We start from the raw sequence: 11,002 nt of genomic DNA on the forward strand, positions 1-11,002 counted from the left end.
TAAAACAAATTCAAGCTGTTTCTCTGGTTTCAATAAGAAAAAAAAATGTCATAATACACTACGTTTTATTTCTTAAACTTCTGTTGAGTCTTGGGAGCAGAGTGACCTCAGAATAATGCCTTTATCTGATGGATCTGACCATCAATGGAGTTTAGAAGTTACTGGTGATTCATCTGTTTCCACCAATTGCCGGGCTGTGGGTTGGAAGATGGGATCACAAGCCCCCCATCTCCCCCCTGATGGGGGTCCTGAACAATGCCCCAATTGAGTGCTGTCCGGGTGTTAATGAGGGGGCCTGGATGGACTCACCACCACTGCTGCACCCCCTCCCCGGAAGCCTGGACCCACTTGGACCGTGTACAGCTCTTCATTAAAAGCGCCATAGTGACGTCACTGGCATGTGCCCGGGCACTGCCTTAATCTTGGCCTTGTTTCCCATTGGTGGAGGAGGAGCCATCAGTGCACCTTGTCTCATAGCGACGGCGGCAGCAGTAACAGTAACCTGGTATCTCTGTGTCATGTGACCTTCTTTTGGCTACTAGTCTAGATCTATCTATCTATCTATCTATCTATCTATCTATCTATCTATCTATCTGCTTAACTTGTACGTCTCTGGATGTAAGTTTGTCTCTCTGTCGGTTTGTCTACTGAAGTGAATCTAATCTGATCTAATGAAGGACTGTTGTGTAGTGTGACACAAAAGTTTGTGAAATTTAATTTTCCGCGTCATGTCATCTCGGAGAGCATCCGGAACACAAGCGAACGACCGTCACGAGCAGGAACCAAAGGCACTGGTATCACGCAGCGAACTGGGAGCCAGAAAGGCCGTTCTTTCAGCAGGGATCACTGAAATGTTCTTTCTGCCTTTAATCTCCCTTCTTCTGTCATTTACATTCATCCCTATTGACGCCGCCTGTCTAGGACATTGTTCCTGACCTGTTCATCATGCCAACGAAACTATTGGAGCTGCTCTGAATGAACCTGAGTAATGGGAGCCGCAGGCCCCTCCCTGTTTCTGTCCCACCCCCTCCTGCCCCCCAGTTCCACCCCTCCCCCTGCTCTCCCACACAGCGTCTGCTCTGGCAAGCTCAGACTGGAGAGTGATCACTTCCACTCATCTGGAGCCACTATGCAGAGGCTGGTCCAGCTCCTGTTCTGCAGCTGCCTTCTCCGGGGCCTCCTGCTGACCGCTGTCCAGGGTGAGTACGCTGTCACTGCTGCTGCTCGCGGGAACCTCCTTGTCGCCTTCAGCTTCCGCAATCCTGCTTTCTCTTGGGCGTGTGTGCAGCTGGATGAGTTTTTCTGACTGTGGAGGGTGTAGTTGCGCTACAGCTTTGGATGTGTCCGGGTCAGCTCCTTAACCAGCACGCCACCTTCTGGCCTGATAGCATAAGGGGCAGAAGGTCTTTAGATGGGCTTCAGATGAGCTGCTTAATGGATACTGAGAACCAGAAATAATCTGCACAGAATCCCAGGGGACTTAGAAGGTGTCTCACTGCAGGTGTGCTGAGGTTAACTGTCTGTCTAACAGAGAAAGTAGACGAGTTAGCAGCATGTCCTGTTTGTGTACATTGGTGTGTGTCTGTATCTGTCACACTGTCCCTTCACACCTCTGGTCGTGTGAGCCGTTTCACTTCCTGCCAAACACCGCTGAATCCGAGAAGAATTCACTGAAAACAGGGTCTTGTGAAAGTGTCCAAACTTAGACTTGAACGTGTTTTAGAGGATGTTTTACGCCCCTGTTAGCGTACAAGTCTGTCGTGGCACCCGGGACCTGTATATAAGGCAGTGTTTGGACAGAGCCTGGCTCTCGCCGCAGTTAAATCTGTTGTATTGTAAATCTGTCTTTAAATTTATTCTGCATTCTGGCCAGCTGGTTTTAATAACCTACATGGAAGAATGAGGGCAGACCAAAAGCCACAGAGAAATCCTGGGCTTTGAGAAGTACTTCGCAGAAGACCTGTCCTGGGTTCAAGCTGTGATTGCAGACCCTCCCAGACAGGGAATGCAAGAAATTTGTCGATGCTAATTTGTCATGTCTTTTCATTGCCTTGCTGGGCTTTCAAATACAATCAGAGGTTATCTCCTGTAGGAAGCTGGCCATCCACTTATTTTGAAACTCAAGAAGATGACGTTCACACCCAGAGATTTACAGGCCCATTGCATTTTTCCCCCCCACTTCAATTGCTTCAAACTGGAAATTTTTACTGTCCACTTAAGGGGTAAATATTTAGCCTTGGCTGCTCATATAATATTCATGTGCATTAAATATAATAAACAGGTGCTTTCTTTGAAGGTTTGTTATTTTGACGGTGATTTATGGTGGTCAAAAGGTCCTCAGTTCTATATCACAACTCGCTTTCTATGCCTTATAGCTCCAAGCTACTCTCCGCCCAGTTTATGCTCATCTTACGGAATGGTATTGTGTCTAATAATACCCCAGGCCTCACATATCCCAGGGGTTACGGGTGGAGAGGTCCTGAGCTTCAAGTTCAAGTTGAGAACTGCAGAAGATCTGAAGAGACCCATTCAAAGATGCATCAGCAGGGGGCCAGTTGATATCCTGGAACTGGTTACTTAATACAGAATAATATTTGGGGTGTTTTCAGGGAATGTACAAAGTTTTGTTTGACGGAGGGAGTCTCCACCCAGGGTCCAGCCCTCTTCTGATCTGACTTAACATCATCCCATTATTGTCTGGATCAGCGGTTAACAAAATATCCAGAGAGGAGAAATCATCTGTTTTGAATTGTCGTTCTCAGGCATACAAACGTCAGCTGCCTCATTTGCAGAGGCTCATGTTACCCAGGCTCCTCTGTATCGAGCTGCCGTCAACTGACAGCGGCATCAAGCTCCGGTGTCATGTGTTGATGATGAGCTGGAACTTGTGAATGGGAGAGAAAATGCCTATTTTCTCCAGGGCCAGGTGGTGTGAAAATCGCTCCGCTGACAGAGCAGTCATCATGTTACATTTCCCCCTTAATGCCACCTTTCCATACTTCTGCTGTCTCCTTATCAGCCTGCCTTGAGGGACAGTGCCTGTCTCAGTGGGTCTGGCCTCTGTGCCTGTTATTGGAAGGTCGTTGGTTTGAATCCCATGCTTGGCAGTGTAGCCACAACTCTGTTGGGCCCTTGAGAAACCATAACCCCCCCCTCCCCAAAAAAAAAGACCCTAAACTTTGCTCTAACCTCTGTGTGTATATTTGGGGGGAAAAAAACGTTCAGAAAGAAAGAACAGTTTATTTGCCCTTTGCACAAGTATCAGTACATTGGAATGCTTCTCTTCACCTATCCCATCTTCCTCACCACGCCTGGGGGGTTCACAGCACAGGGTCAGCCAGCGTGCAGCGCCCCTGGATCTGGGGGTTAAGGGCCTTGCTCAAGAGTCCACAGACTTGTATCTATTCTGCCGACGTTGGGGCTTGAACCAGTGATCCTCCAGTCGCAGAGATGAAGCCTGCTGAGCCACTACTGCTTCCCACAATGCAATGTACATGGAAATGGCAACTAAAGCTTTATTCTATTTCTGCTGAGTGAGTAAGATGGCCTGGGATACAGTGAAGAGGATCCTCTGTGAGCTGAAGGTTGTTTTTGTGAGGGATACAATGGACACTCTGCCTCCAGGCAAAATTAAGAATGTATTTGGGGGGCAACTGCAGTCAAAACGGAGAGTCCTTTGGTTTGTGACACAGCCGTGTCCCGGCTTGGCCGCTTCCCATTCTGTGCGATCCGAAAGCCGAACGGCACAGTGAACCAGCGTCTCGGAGTCGTAGACTCCCAGGGTGCAGTATGGTGACCTTGTGTGTGTGACACAGAGCAGGGTGAAGACTGGAAGCTTCATTTAGCCTCGCAGGTGTTCTCCCTCGTATAAAAGGGGCAGCTGGGGGTTACGGAGACGGAGCACGTGCAGTTTCCCAAGCGCTTAGGGACTCTGCCAGCGTAATCAGCTCTTCCCTCCGCTCTCCTTTTGAGTCTCAGGTGACCCATGACCGCTTGATCCCGTGTTGAACGCCTCGCACCAAGTGGGCTGCAAGAGTCAATCCAGTTCCCAAGCAGGGTCTGACTCAGCTCGTGTGTCCGACTGTGTTCCAACTTGCCCACCAAGGGTTTCCCCGCGGGGGGGGGGGGGGGGGGCGACACAAGTGGGTGGAACCTGATTGGTTGCCAGATGCATGCTGTAACTTACAGGGAGTCTTCTGTTTTAAGATGGGTCTCAAATAATAGTATCAAGCCATGCGCAACTGGGAAATGGGATTCTGGGAGTGATGAGCTGGCTGGTGCTCCAGCGGTCTGGCTCTCACGCCGCGACCAGCCAGTGTTCGTCACCTTACAGGCCGTCCTTAACTACTGTCCACTTGCTCGATCAGCTAAGGCTCCAGTCCAGTGCAAGAAGCATGGCCATAATAATGTAATGCAAGTATTGTCAAGCATTAAGATATTCTTAATCAATAATGAGTTAATTTGGGGGTGCTTGGGTAAGGCTTTGCAACCTCGGCATTGCCAAATCTCACATTTGTTGGCATAGACTGCCTCTTGCGTTGTCAAATGTGTTTGTGGTAAAGTTTATAGAAATACATATTTATAAGTAAGTAATTATGCTTACTTATATGATCTTAATGTGTTTCTGTAATTAGATACATGCATTGTCATGTTTATAAATATATATTTCTTTGCCATCTTTGACTCTATGTCATTAAGTAATTTTATACTACAATTTGACTAATGAGGATTATGAATCGTGGCGTGAATTGGAAAAACGTCTCAGGGTATTGGATCCCTTGGTTGAATCACTGTGGATGAATGTTAACTTAAAAGGGAACGTTATGAGTGCAGAGGCTTGCAAGCAGCAGCTGTGGGCCCCAGCAGCACCGCACATGTGACCTTAGTGGGGGGGTTTGGCTCGCGATGGGAGTTTGCTTGGCTGCGGTTTCTCCTGGAACAGGTCCAAGTCCTGTGCTTCTACTCCGAGTCTCACCGTCTCCTGGGAGGAGGCTGGCGCAAGCTGACAGGGTTGCAACAGATTCCCCCCACGAGACCAGGATGCCCCCCCACCCCCAGTCATGAGACATCTTCCATACAGAGGTCTATTCCCAGGCAACCACCCCCGCCGCAGACATCGGGTGCGGAACGACGCTCAACAAAATAGATCAAGACTGTAATGGAATGAAATTTAATAAATGAGATTTATTGTAGCTTAATATAACAAGAATATTGCAGCGAAAGGGAAGTAAAACTGTTTCGGATTGGTCTCGGGATCCGACGTGCTGCACTCCGCCACGCAGACAGCTGCTCCGCAGGGCCTAGAGGTTATGTATTAGTGCAAAAAGACAGATTTCCCCTCTTCTGGATATAACTCACAGATGATGATGTGCTGCCCTGGAAAGGAAAATTAGCAATACCCCGGAGAGAAGGATCTTAGGGTTAGAGACTAATGGCTTCCAGCTTCGCAGGTTCCCAGTTCAGCTCAGGCTGCCTGCTAACTGAAATCATACATTTCATGGTGGTATAAGAGTAGCCTTTGAGATTTATGCTGGTTATGTGGCACTTATTCATCTCTCTCTGATGTACCATGTTCAATCCCTATAACATGTAGTCAATGAAGAAGATTAATAGTTGAGATTCTAGACTTATTATCAATGTCGTTCCTGTTCAAGTGCCAGATGGACTTATTCACTTGAGAGGCATATGTTACTCTGGAATATTTTTGCTTGTAACTACATCTCAATGGACAATCGCTTATCTCTTTGAAAGAAGATAAAGCTGACCTTAAAAGTGCAGCAGGAAAAGGAGTTAGGCTGGCAAAGATGGCCTGCACTCCCTCGTTGCAGGGCACATAAAAATCAGATGTTTTGAATCTTGGATCTGACCTTTGACCTTTGTCACCTTACAGCAGCCGAGGAGGACGAAGACTACAGGATGGAGGGGACGCAAATGCCGGACTATGATTACAACAGCAGCTTCCCCTTCACCTTCAGCTTTTTCAGTGAGTCTGGGGGGGGGGGGGGGGGGGGGAGAGCAGATTCAGGTAATACGGGGCTTCCTTCTGTGATGGTACAACTAACTGTTTTCTCATCAGGCAACGTCAGTAACGTGTATGACGACATTAACAAGTACTTTAATGGAAATTACTACGATGGAGATGAAAAGGACGAAATGGAAGGCGAGACACGGGAATCCCCCCGAGGGACGGCGTACAGTGTATGTATCTATTTAATCTTTCTGGCATGTATTTCTGTCACCTTACAAAATGAGTACCTTTACTTTACTGTACACCACAGTTTAGCTGACAAACTATTAGATTATTATTGATTTCTTGGCGTTTGTGCGCATTGAGATTGTCCCTCCCCTAAGGATGTGTTTTCATGAAGTGCAATCTTGAATGAAAAGTCTACAATGCTAAAGGCATACAATCCTGGGATCAAAAGTAAGCCCTGCGTGGGGCTCTGTGATTGGACTCACATCGGGATAATGAGCTCCCAAGCAATTCAACACAAAGCAATGCTGTGTTGAGGCTGTTTTGTACACACTTTCAAAGGAACAGGCAATTTCAAAAATTGCTTTATACAGGAAATTGCCCTATCTACTTGTTTTTTTTTTTCTTAAAAAAAAAAAAGAAGAAGAAAAGCATTACGTAAGACCCAAATCAAAAAGTTTGCGAACGGCTTGAGCAGGAGGAACTTATTTGGAACCGGGATTTATCTGATGAGTCCATCTGGTGTGTTTCAAAACTCCAAGCTGGGAAACAAGAAGTATTTATTTCTGGGGAACTGCTTTTTACAACCCAGTTCCCAGCAGTCGATCCAAGTCGCATTTGGGGTGAGTGTGTGGCCATGTGACGCAGGGCGAGTGTGTGCAGTCTGCTTCAAGGACCCTGATCCCACCTGTGATCCTCCGATTCGCAGCTCTGGGCCTGAAACACCCCAGGATCATCTAAAACTGAGAACACAGCCCTGTACTCAGAGTAACACTTTTAATTTGTCAGATTCAAAGGAAGAAATCCAGGAGTGTCACTAGGGCTGTTTTAGGGTGTCATCAGCCACACCCCCACAAAATAAATGTTCACTGATTACTTTAAATAGTGTGTTCTCAGTTATTATTATTATTTTTTATCAAAATCAGATCCCCGCCTAGTAAACTGTGAGCCCTCCATTTCATAAATCTCTAGTGACACTCCTTAAGAATTATATATGCAAGTTTGCAGAATCAGTTCAAAAGTGGTGCAAGTCATTATTGACAAATATTGTATTTTTGTTGGCATTTTCATTCCTAGTGTTTGTTCTAAGTAGTCGTGCTCCATTAAAAGAGATTTCACAGTTTCCTCCTCAATGGGAATATAACACGTCAGATACAAACAATGCTGTTTGGTGTTTTAATAAGACATGTGACTGCGTAGCCTCGAGTTTTTTATTTGGCTTTTAATGAGCCAGTTAATAAAATGCTAGCAAAAACATGTTTTACAATTTGTGTGAGGTACTGCGTATGTATTATATCATGTGATGTCATGTGTCACGTGATGTAATATGATGTTGCGTCATGTGACGTAATATACATTGAGGTTGTATATGTTCCCTGTAGGATCATAGAACAGCCCTCCTCAGCCTTCTGCTTCCCATGGGCATTCTGGTACACCAGCTCTTTGGGCCTATATGAGTGGGACCTTAAGCCCAGTTTGGCACTCGTTCCAAAGGTAGGTTACCCAGCAGCCTTGTCTCTTGCTTTTGAACCCCTGGTCACTTGTCTGTTTCCTGTAGTGATGGGAATAACGGCTTTGTGAAGGGAGTCGGCGATCTTAATAACTCCGCTCCTTTCAGATAGTTCAACATTCTTTTTCTTTTTTTCTTAGGGCCGAAGGTTATTAGGTTTATCTGCGAAATAATCACTAGGATTACGATAGGGTAAGATTTGGATAAGATTCAGACTTAGACATACAGCCAATATATTTTTAAATCACAAGTGTGGACTAAGTTTAGCGACACTAAATTATTTGTGTTTCCAAACCTAACCTCAATGATCTGCTTTATAAGTATAATACAAGGTGGCGGCATATCCCTCTGCATTATATGTATATTTATTACTTTGAATTTACTCTCCATATTAATTGTGTTATGCAAGTAAAGCTGTCTTGCTTCGAATACAATTCCTGCAAAATTTAATATTAGAAAACTTTTTATTCGCACACAATCTTGCTTATTCTGCTTCTAAAGAATCTAAATGCGGCAATGTCTACTTCTTGTGACTGGCTGATTAAAGTAAAGGGGAAGTTGAGCGGTTTCGGGGCTGGCAGTGACATTTGGGCACGCCGATTAAAAAGGACGACTCTCAAATGCGACTCCGTTCCCTTCGTTTGTATCAAAGAGTCGCTGAGAAGCATATGATCGTTCGCGATCGTGACGTCACTCATTTCCTGCAGCTGGGGTCTTGGCACGTGGTTATGCAGCCCTACGGATGGCAGCAGACGTGCGGTCCTGTGCAGGTGCCGAGGTGTGCAAGTAGAGATTAAGGTTTCGTACCCCAGGAAAAAGATTAATGTTTTTTCCTGCATCAGACTTTCCGGGTTTTTAATTTGTTCCGTAAATGCTGTGTACTTAACTACTGAAAATGGGCTCTATTCAGCCGTACATGCTGGTATCTGCCGAGCTTATCTCAGTTTTAGGAAATCAGACCGCCTAAAATTACTCAGTGTAGCTATATAATAAGTACGATACTATTCAGTGCTTGGGGGTGTACATGTCTGGGACACTGGGCGGAAAGCCAGCATATCTGTTTTGGCTAAATCATCCATGATTGCTTTCTGGATCCTGGCATTAAATATCCTTATAATTACGTGAACATTTGAGACTACTGTTGTAATGGCTCTTGGGATATTTTTGTCACCAAGAGTGATTCATGAGATTAACCGTAAGCCAGCCAAGTAAATGTAAAAAATTCGCTCAGTCCTGATATATGACACTAGGGGGCGCTTTGTGCACGGTATGTGAATGGTATAGCTTTCAATCAGCAAATTTTCGAAGGGTATTACAGGAAATACATACCAAATATATTCTAGGTTTTAATGAGAATAAAAACCGTGATTGACCTTGATTGAACATTGATTACTTTTTTTTCTACCTTGAATTCTTATAGAACGTCAGCTATTTGGAATACAACTCGCTACAGATTTTAACATTATTTGCTTTTTAAACGAATAAATGTATCAGATGCTTCTATCCACGGGGATTTACAGTACAGGGAAGGGATACAGTTTATCTGTGCTCCCTGGGATTTGATTCCCACAACATTTGTCTTGTTAGCGCAGTGCTGTACCTTGTTAATATTAATATACAAAATTATGTAAATTGCCTTTGTCTATGATCATTTTACAGTTTTATCTTTCGACACCGCCCGTTTTTTGGTGGGTGTGTCTCTTTCAGATGTCCGTCAACACAAGTCGGGACAAGAAGCACAGATCGCCAAGGGAGGGGGGGCGACCTGGGCTGACAAGGACATTAAGACTGTATACCATGGGGAGACCCCCCCCCCCCCCCTGCACACATGAGCACTCGCACAGAATGGCACGCCCCCCCCATGTCCCACAGTGAGATCTCCCAGGGACCTCTGCAGTCACAGGCAGCCTTTCCATCCACCCACGATGACCATCCTATGTAGGAAATACGACAGAGGAAGATCCTCAAGGCTGTTCTCTACCATTGTTCCATTTTTTCATGTTTCAGTGAAGCGGCTACACAAATACAGTCCTTAGCTGTCCAGTGTGGGCCTGGTTTTAGCTGGCTCACACCCGTAGGCCAAAGGTGCCTCGTCCATCCTCAGTAAGCACTGCATTTCCTCTTGGTGTCAGCTGTTGCCACCTTTGACCTTTGACCTCTTTGCACCCACGGTGGATCTGCCCACTGCTCATGCACAAATAGGCCCTTGCAAGGTGCCTCTGAGACTTGCCTCCATGCCTGCTCATCCCATTCATACCTCTTAAAGGGAAGGTCCCTTTTTTGGTCCCACACTTGCAATGCTGTATATCTCTTTATAGCCCTGAAAAGCAGTGATGAGATCCCTTTAAAACAATGATTGCACAGTGCTCATTTACCATCAATGCATATATATGTCACCACACATGAAAAAACGAGGAAAATACATTTTGTATTCTTTTTTTATATACTTTAATAAATATTTTTAATAGGTGTGGCTGTTTTTTTCTTCATCTTCTGTGAGCTAAAAAAAAGAAGCTTTATTTTCCATTTGCACTACAGGTACATTGGAATGCTTCATTTCACATTTCCCAATGTTCTCTCCCTTGAGATGTACACACACAGTTAAAAACCAAGCTTAGGCTCCAAACACAGGGTCAAACCATTTATCCAACATCCCCTGAACACTTCAGGGGGTCATGGACCTTAAGGAACTACTTTGACTGTTTTGTGGAGAGTGGGGCTCGAACCAACAACCTTCTGCTCATGAAGCACAAATGCCTGACCTGTTAAATCACACCCAAAGTTATATTTATGTGGTTAGTTTACCAGAAGTAAATTTCTGGGAGGCATATTAAAGCCTGGAAGTGTTTGGGACCAGAAGATGTGCTTACAACCAGTCTGAATGGAGCCAACGGCGGTAATGGGATTGATCATAGTAGTGAGACATTAGTCCACTCAGCCAGGCAGGGGTTGCTTTTTCAGGGAGAGTGTTGGAGAGCGAGGAATCGCGGAGGTGATCTGATAGTGGAGAGGGCTGAAGAGGCACCTCACGGGCACATGAGAAGGTAATGTAGGATGCAGAGAAAGGCCAACGCATTACCTCAGCGATGAGGAAGAAAGGAAGCAGGCAAAAAAAAACCCACAAAGAGTCCAAGTGGCCGCATTGTCTCTCAGGGCTGCACCATCAGACGGTTTCTCTCTAAATGTGAAATGTTCTGTTCCTGCAGCTTTTCTGTGTCCCAATAAAGTGGCAGCTGCTTCCGGTCCTTCACTGTTGCTAAAATGCTAAAAGGTTTTCTAGATAGAGGGAAGTAGAAATG

At 45.4% G+C, this 11,002-nt stretch overlaps 1 protein-coding gene across 1 annotated transcript; it reads left to right on the forward strand.

Moving 5' to 3' along the window:
• The first annotated feature begins 1,053 nt into the window (after nucleotides 1-1,053).
• On the forward strand, nucleotides 1,054-10,173 carry LOC140581852 (uncharacterized). The gene is made up of 5 exons (XM_072705428.1): nucleotides 1,054-1,199; nucleotides 5,891-5,983; nucleotides 6,077-6,198; nucleotides 7,576-7,687; nucleotides 9,411-10,173. Exons 1-4 carry the CDS (start codon nucleotides 1,130-1,132, stop codon nucleotides 7,648-7,650), a joined length of 360 nt encoding a protein of 119 aa, XP_072561529.1. The 5' UTR covers nucleotides 1,054-1,129; the 3' UTR covers nucleotides 7,651-7,687; nucleotides 9,411-10,173.
• Nucleotides 10,174-11,002: the final 829 nt, after the last annotated feature.

The sequence above is a fragment of the Paramormyrops kingsleyae genome, chromosome 23 (genome assembly GCF_048594095.1).
Source record: "Paramormyrops kingsleyae isolate MSU_618 chromosome 23, PKINGS_0.4, whole genome shotgun sequence".
NCBI lineage: Eukaryota > Metazoa > Chordata > Actinopteri > Osteoglossiformes > Mormyridae > Paramormyrops > Paramormyrops kingsleyae.

Coding starts and splice junctions, on each gene's coding strand:
- LOC140581852 (XM_072705428.1), top strand. CDS start 1,130: ATGCAGAGGCTGGTCCAGCTCCTGTTCTGCAGCTGCCTTCTCCGGGGC. Junction 5,984..6,076: donor CTTCACCTTCAGCTTTTTCA/GTGAGTCTGGGG, acceptor TTTTCTCATCAG/GCAACGTCAGTAACGTGTAT. Junction 6,199..7,575: donor CCCGAGGGACGGCGTACAGT/GTATGTATCTAT, acceptor TGTTCCCTGTAG/GATCATAGAACAGCCCTCCT.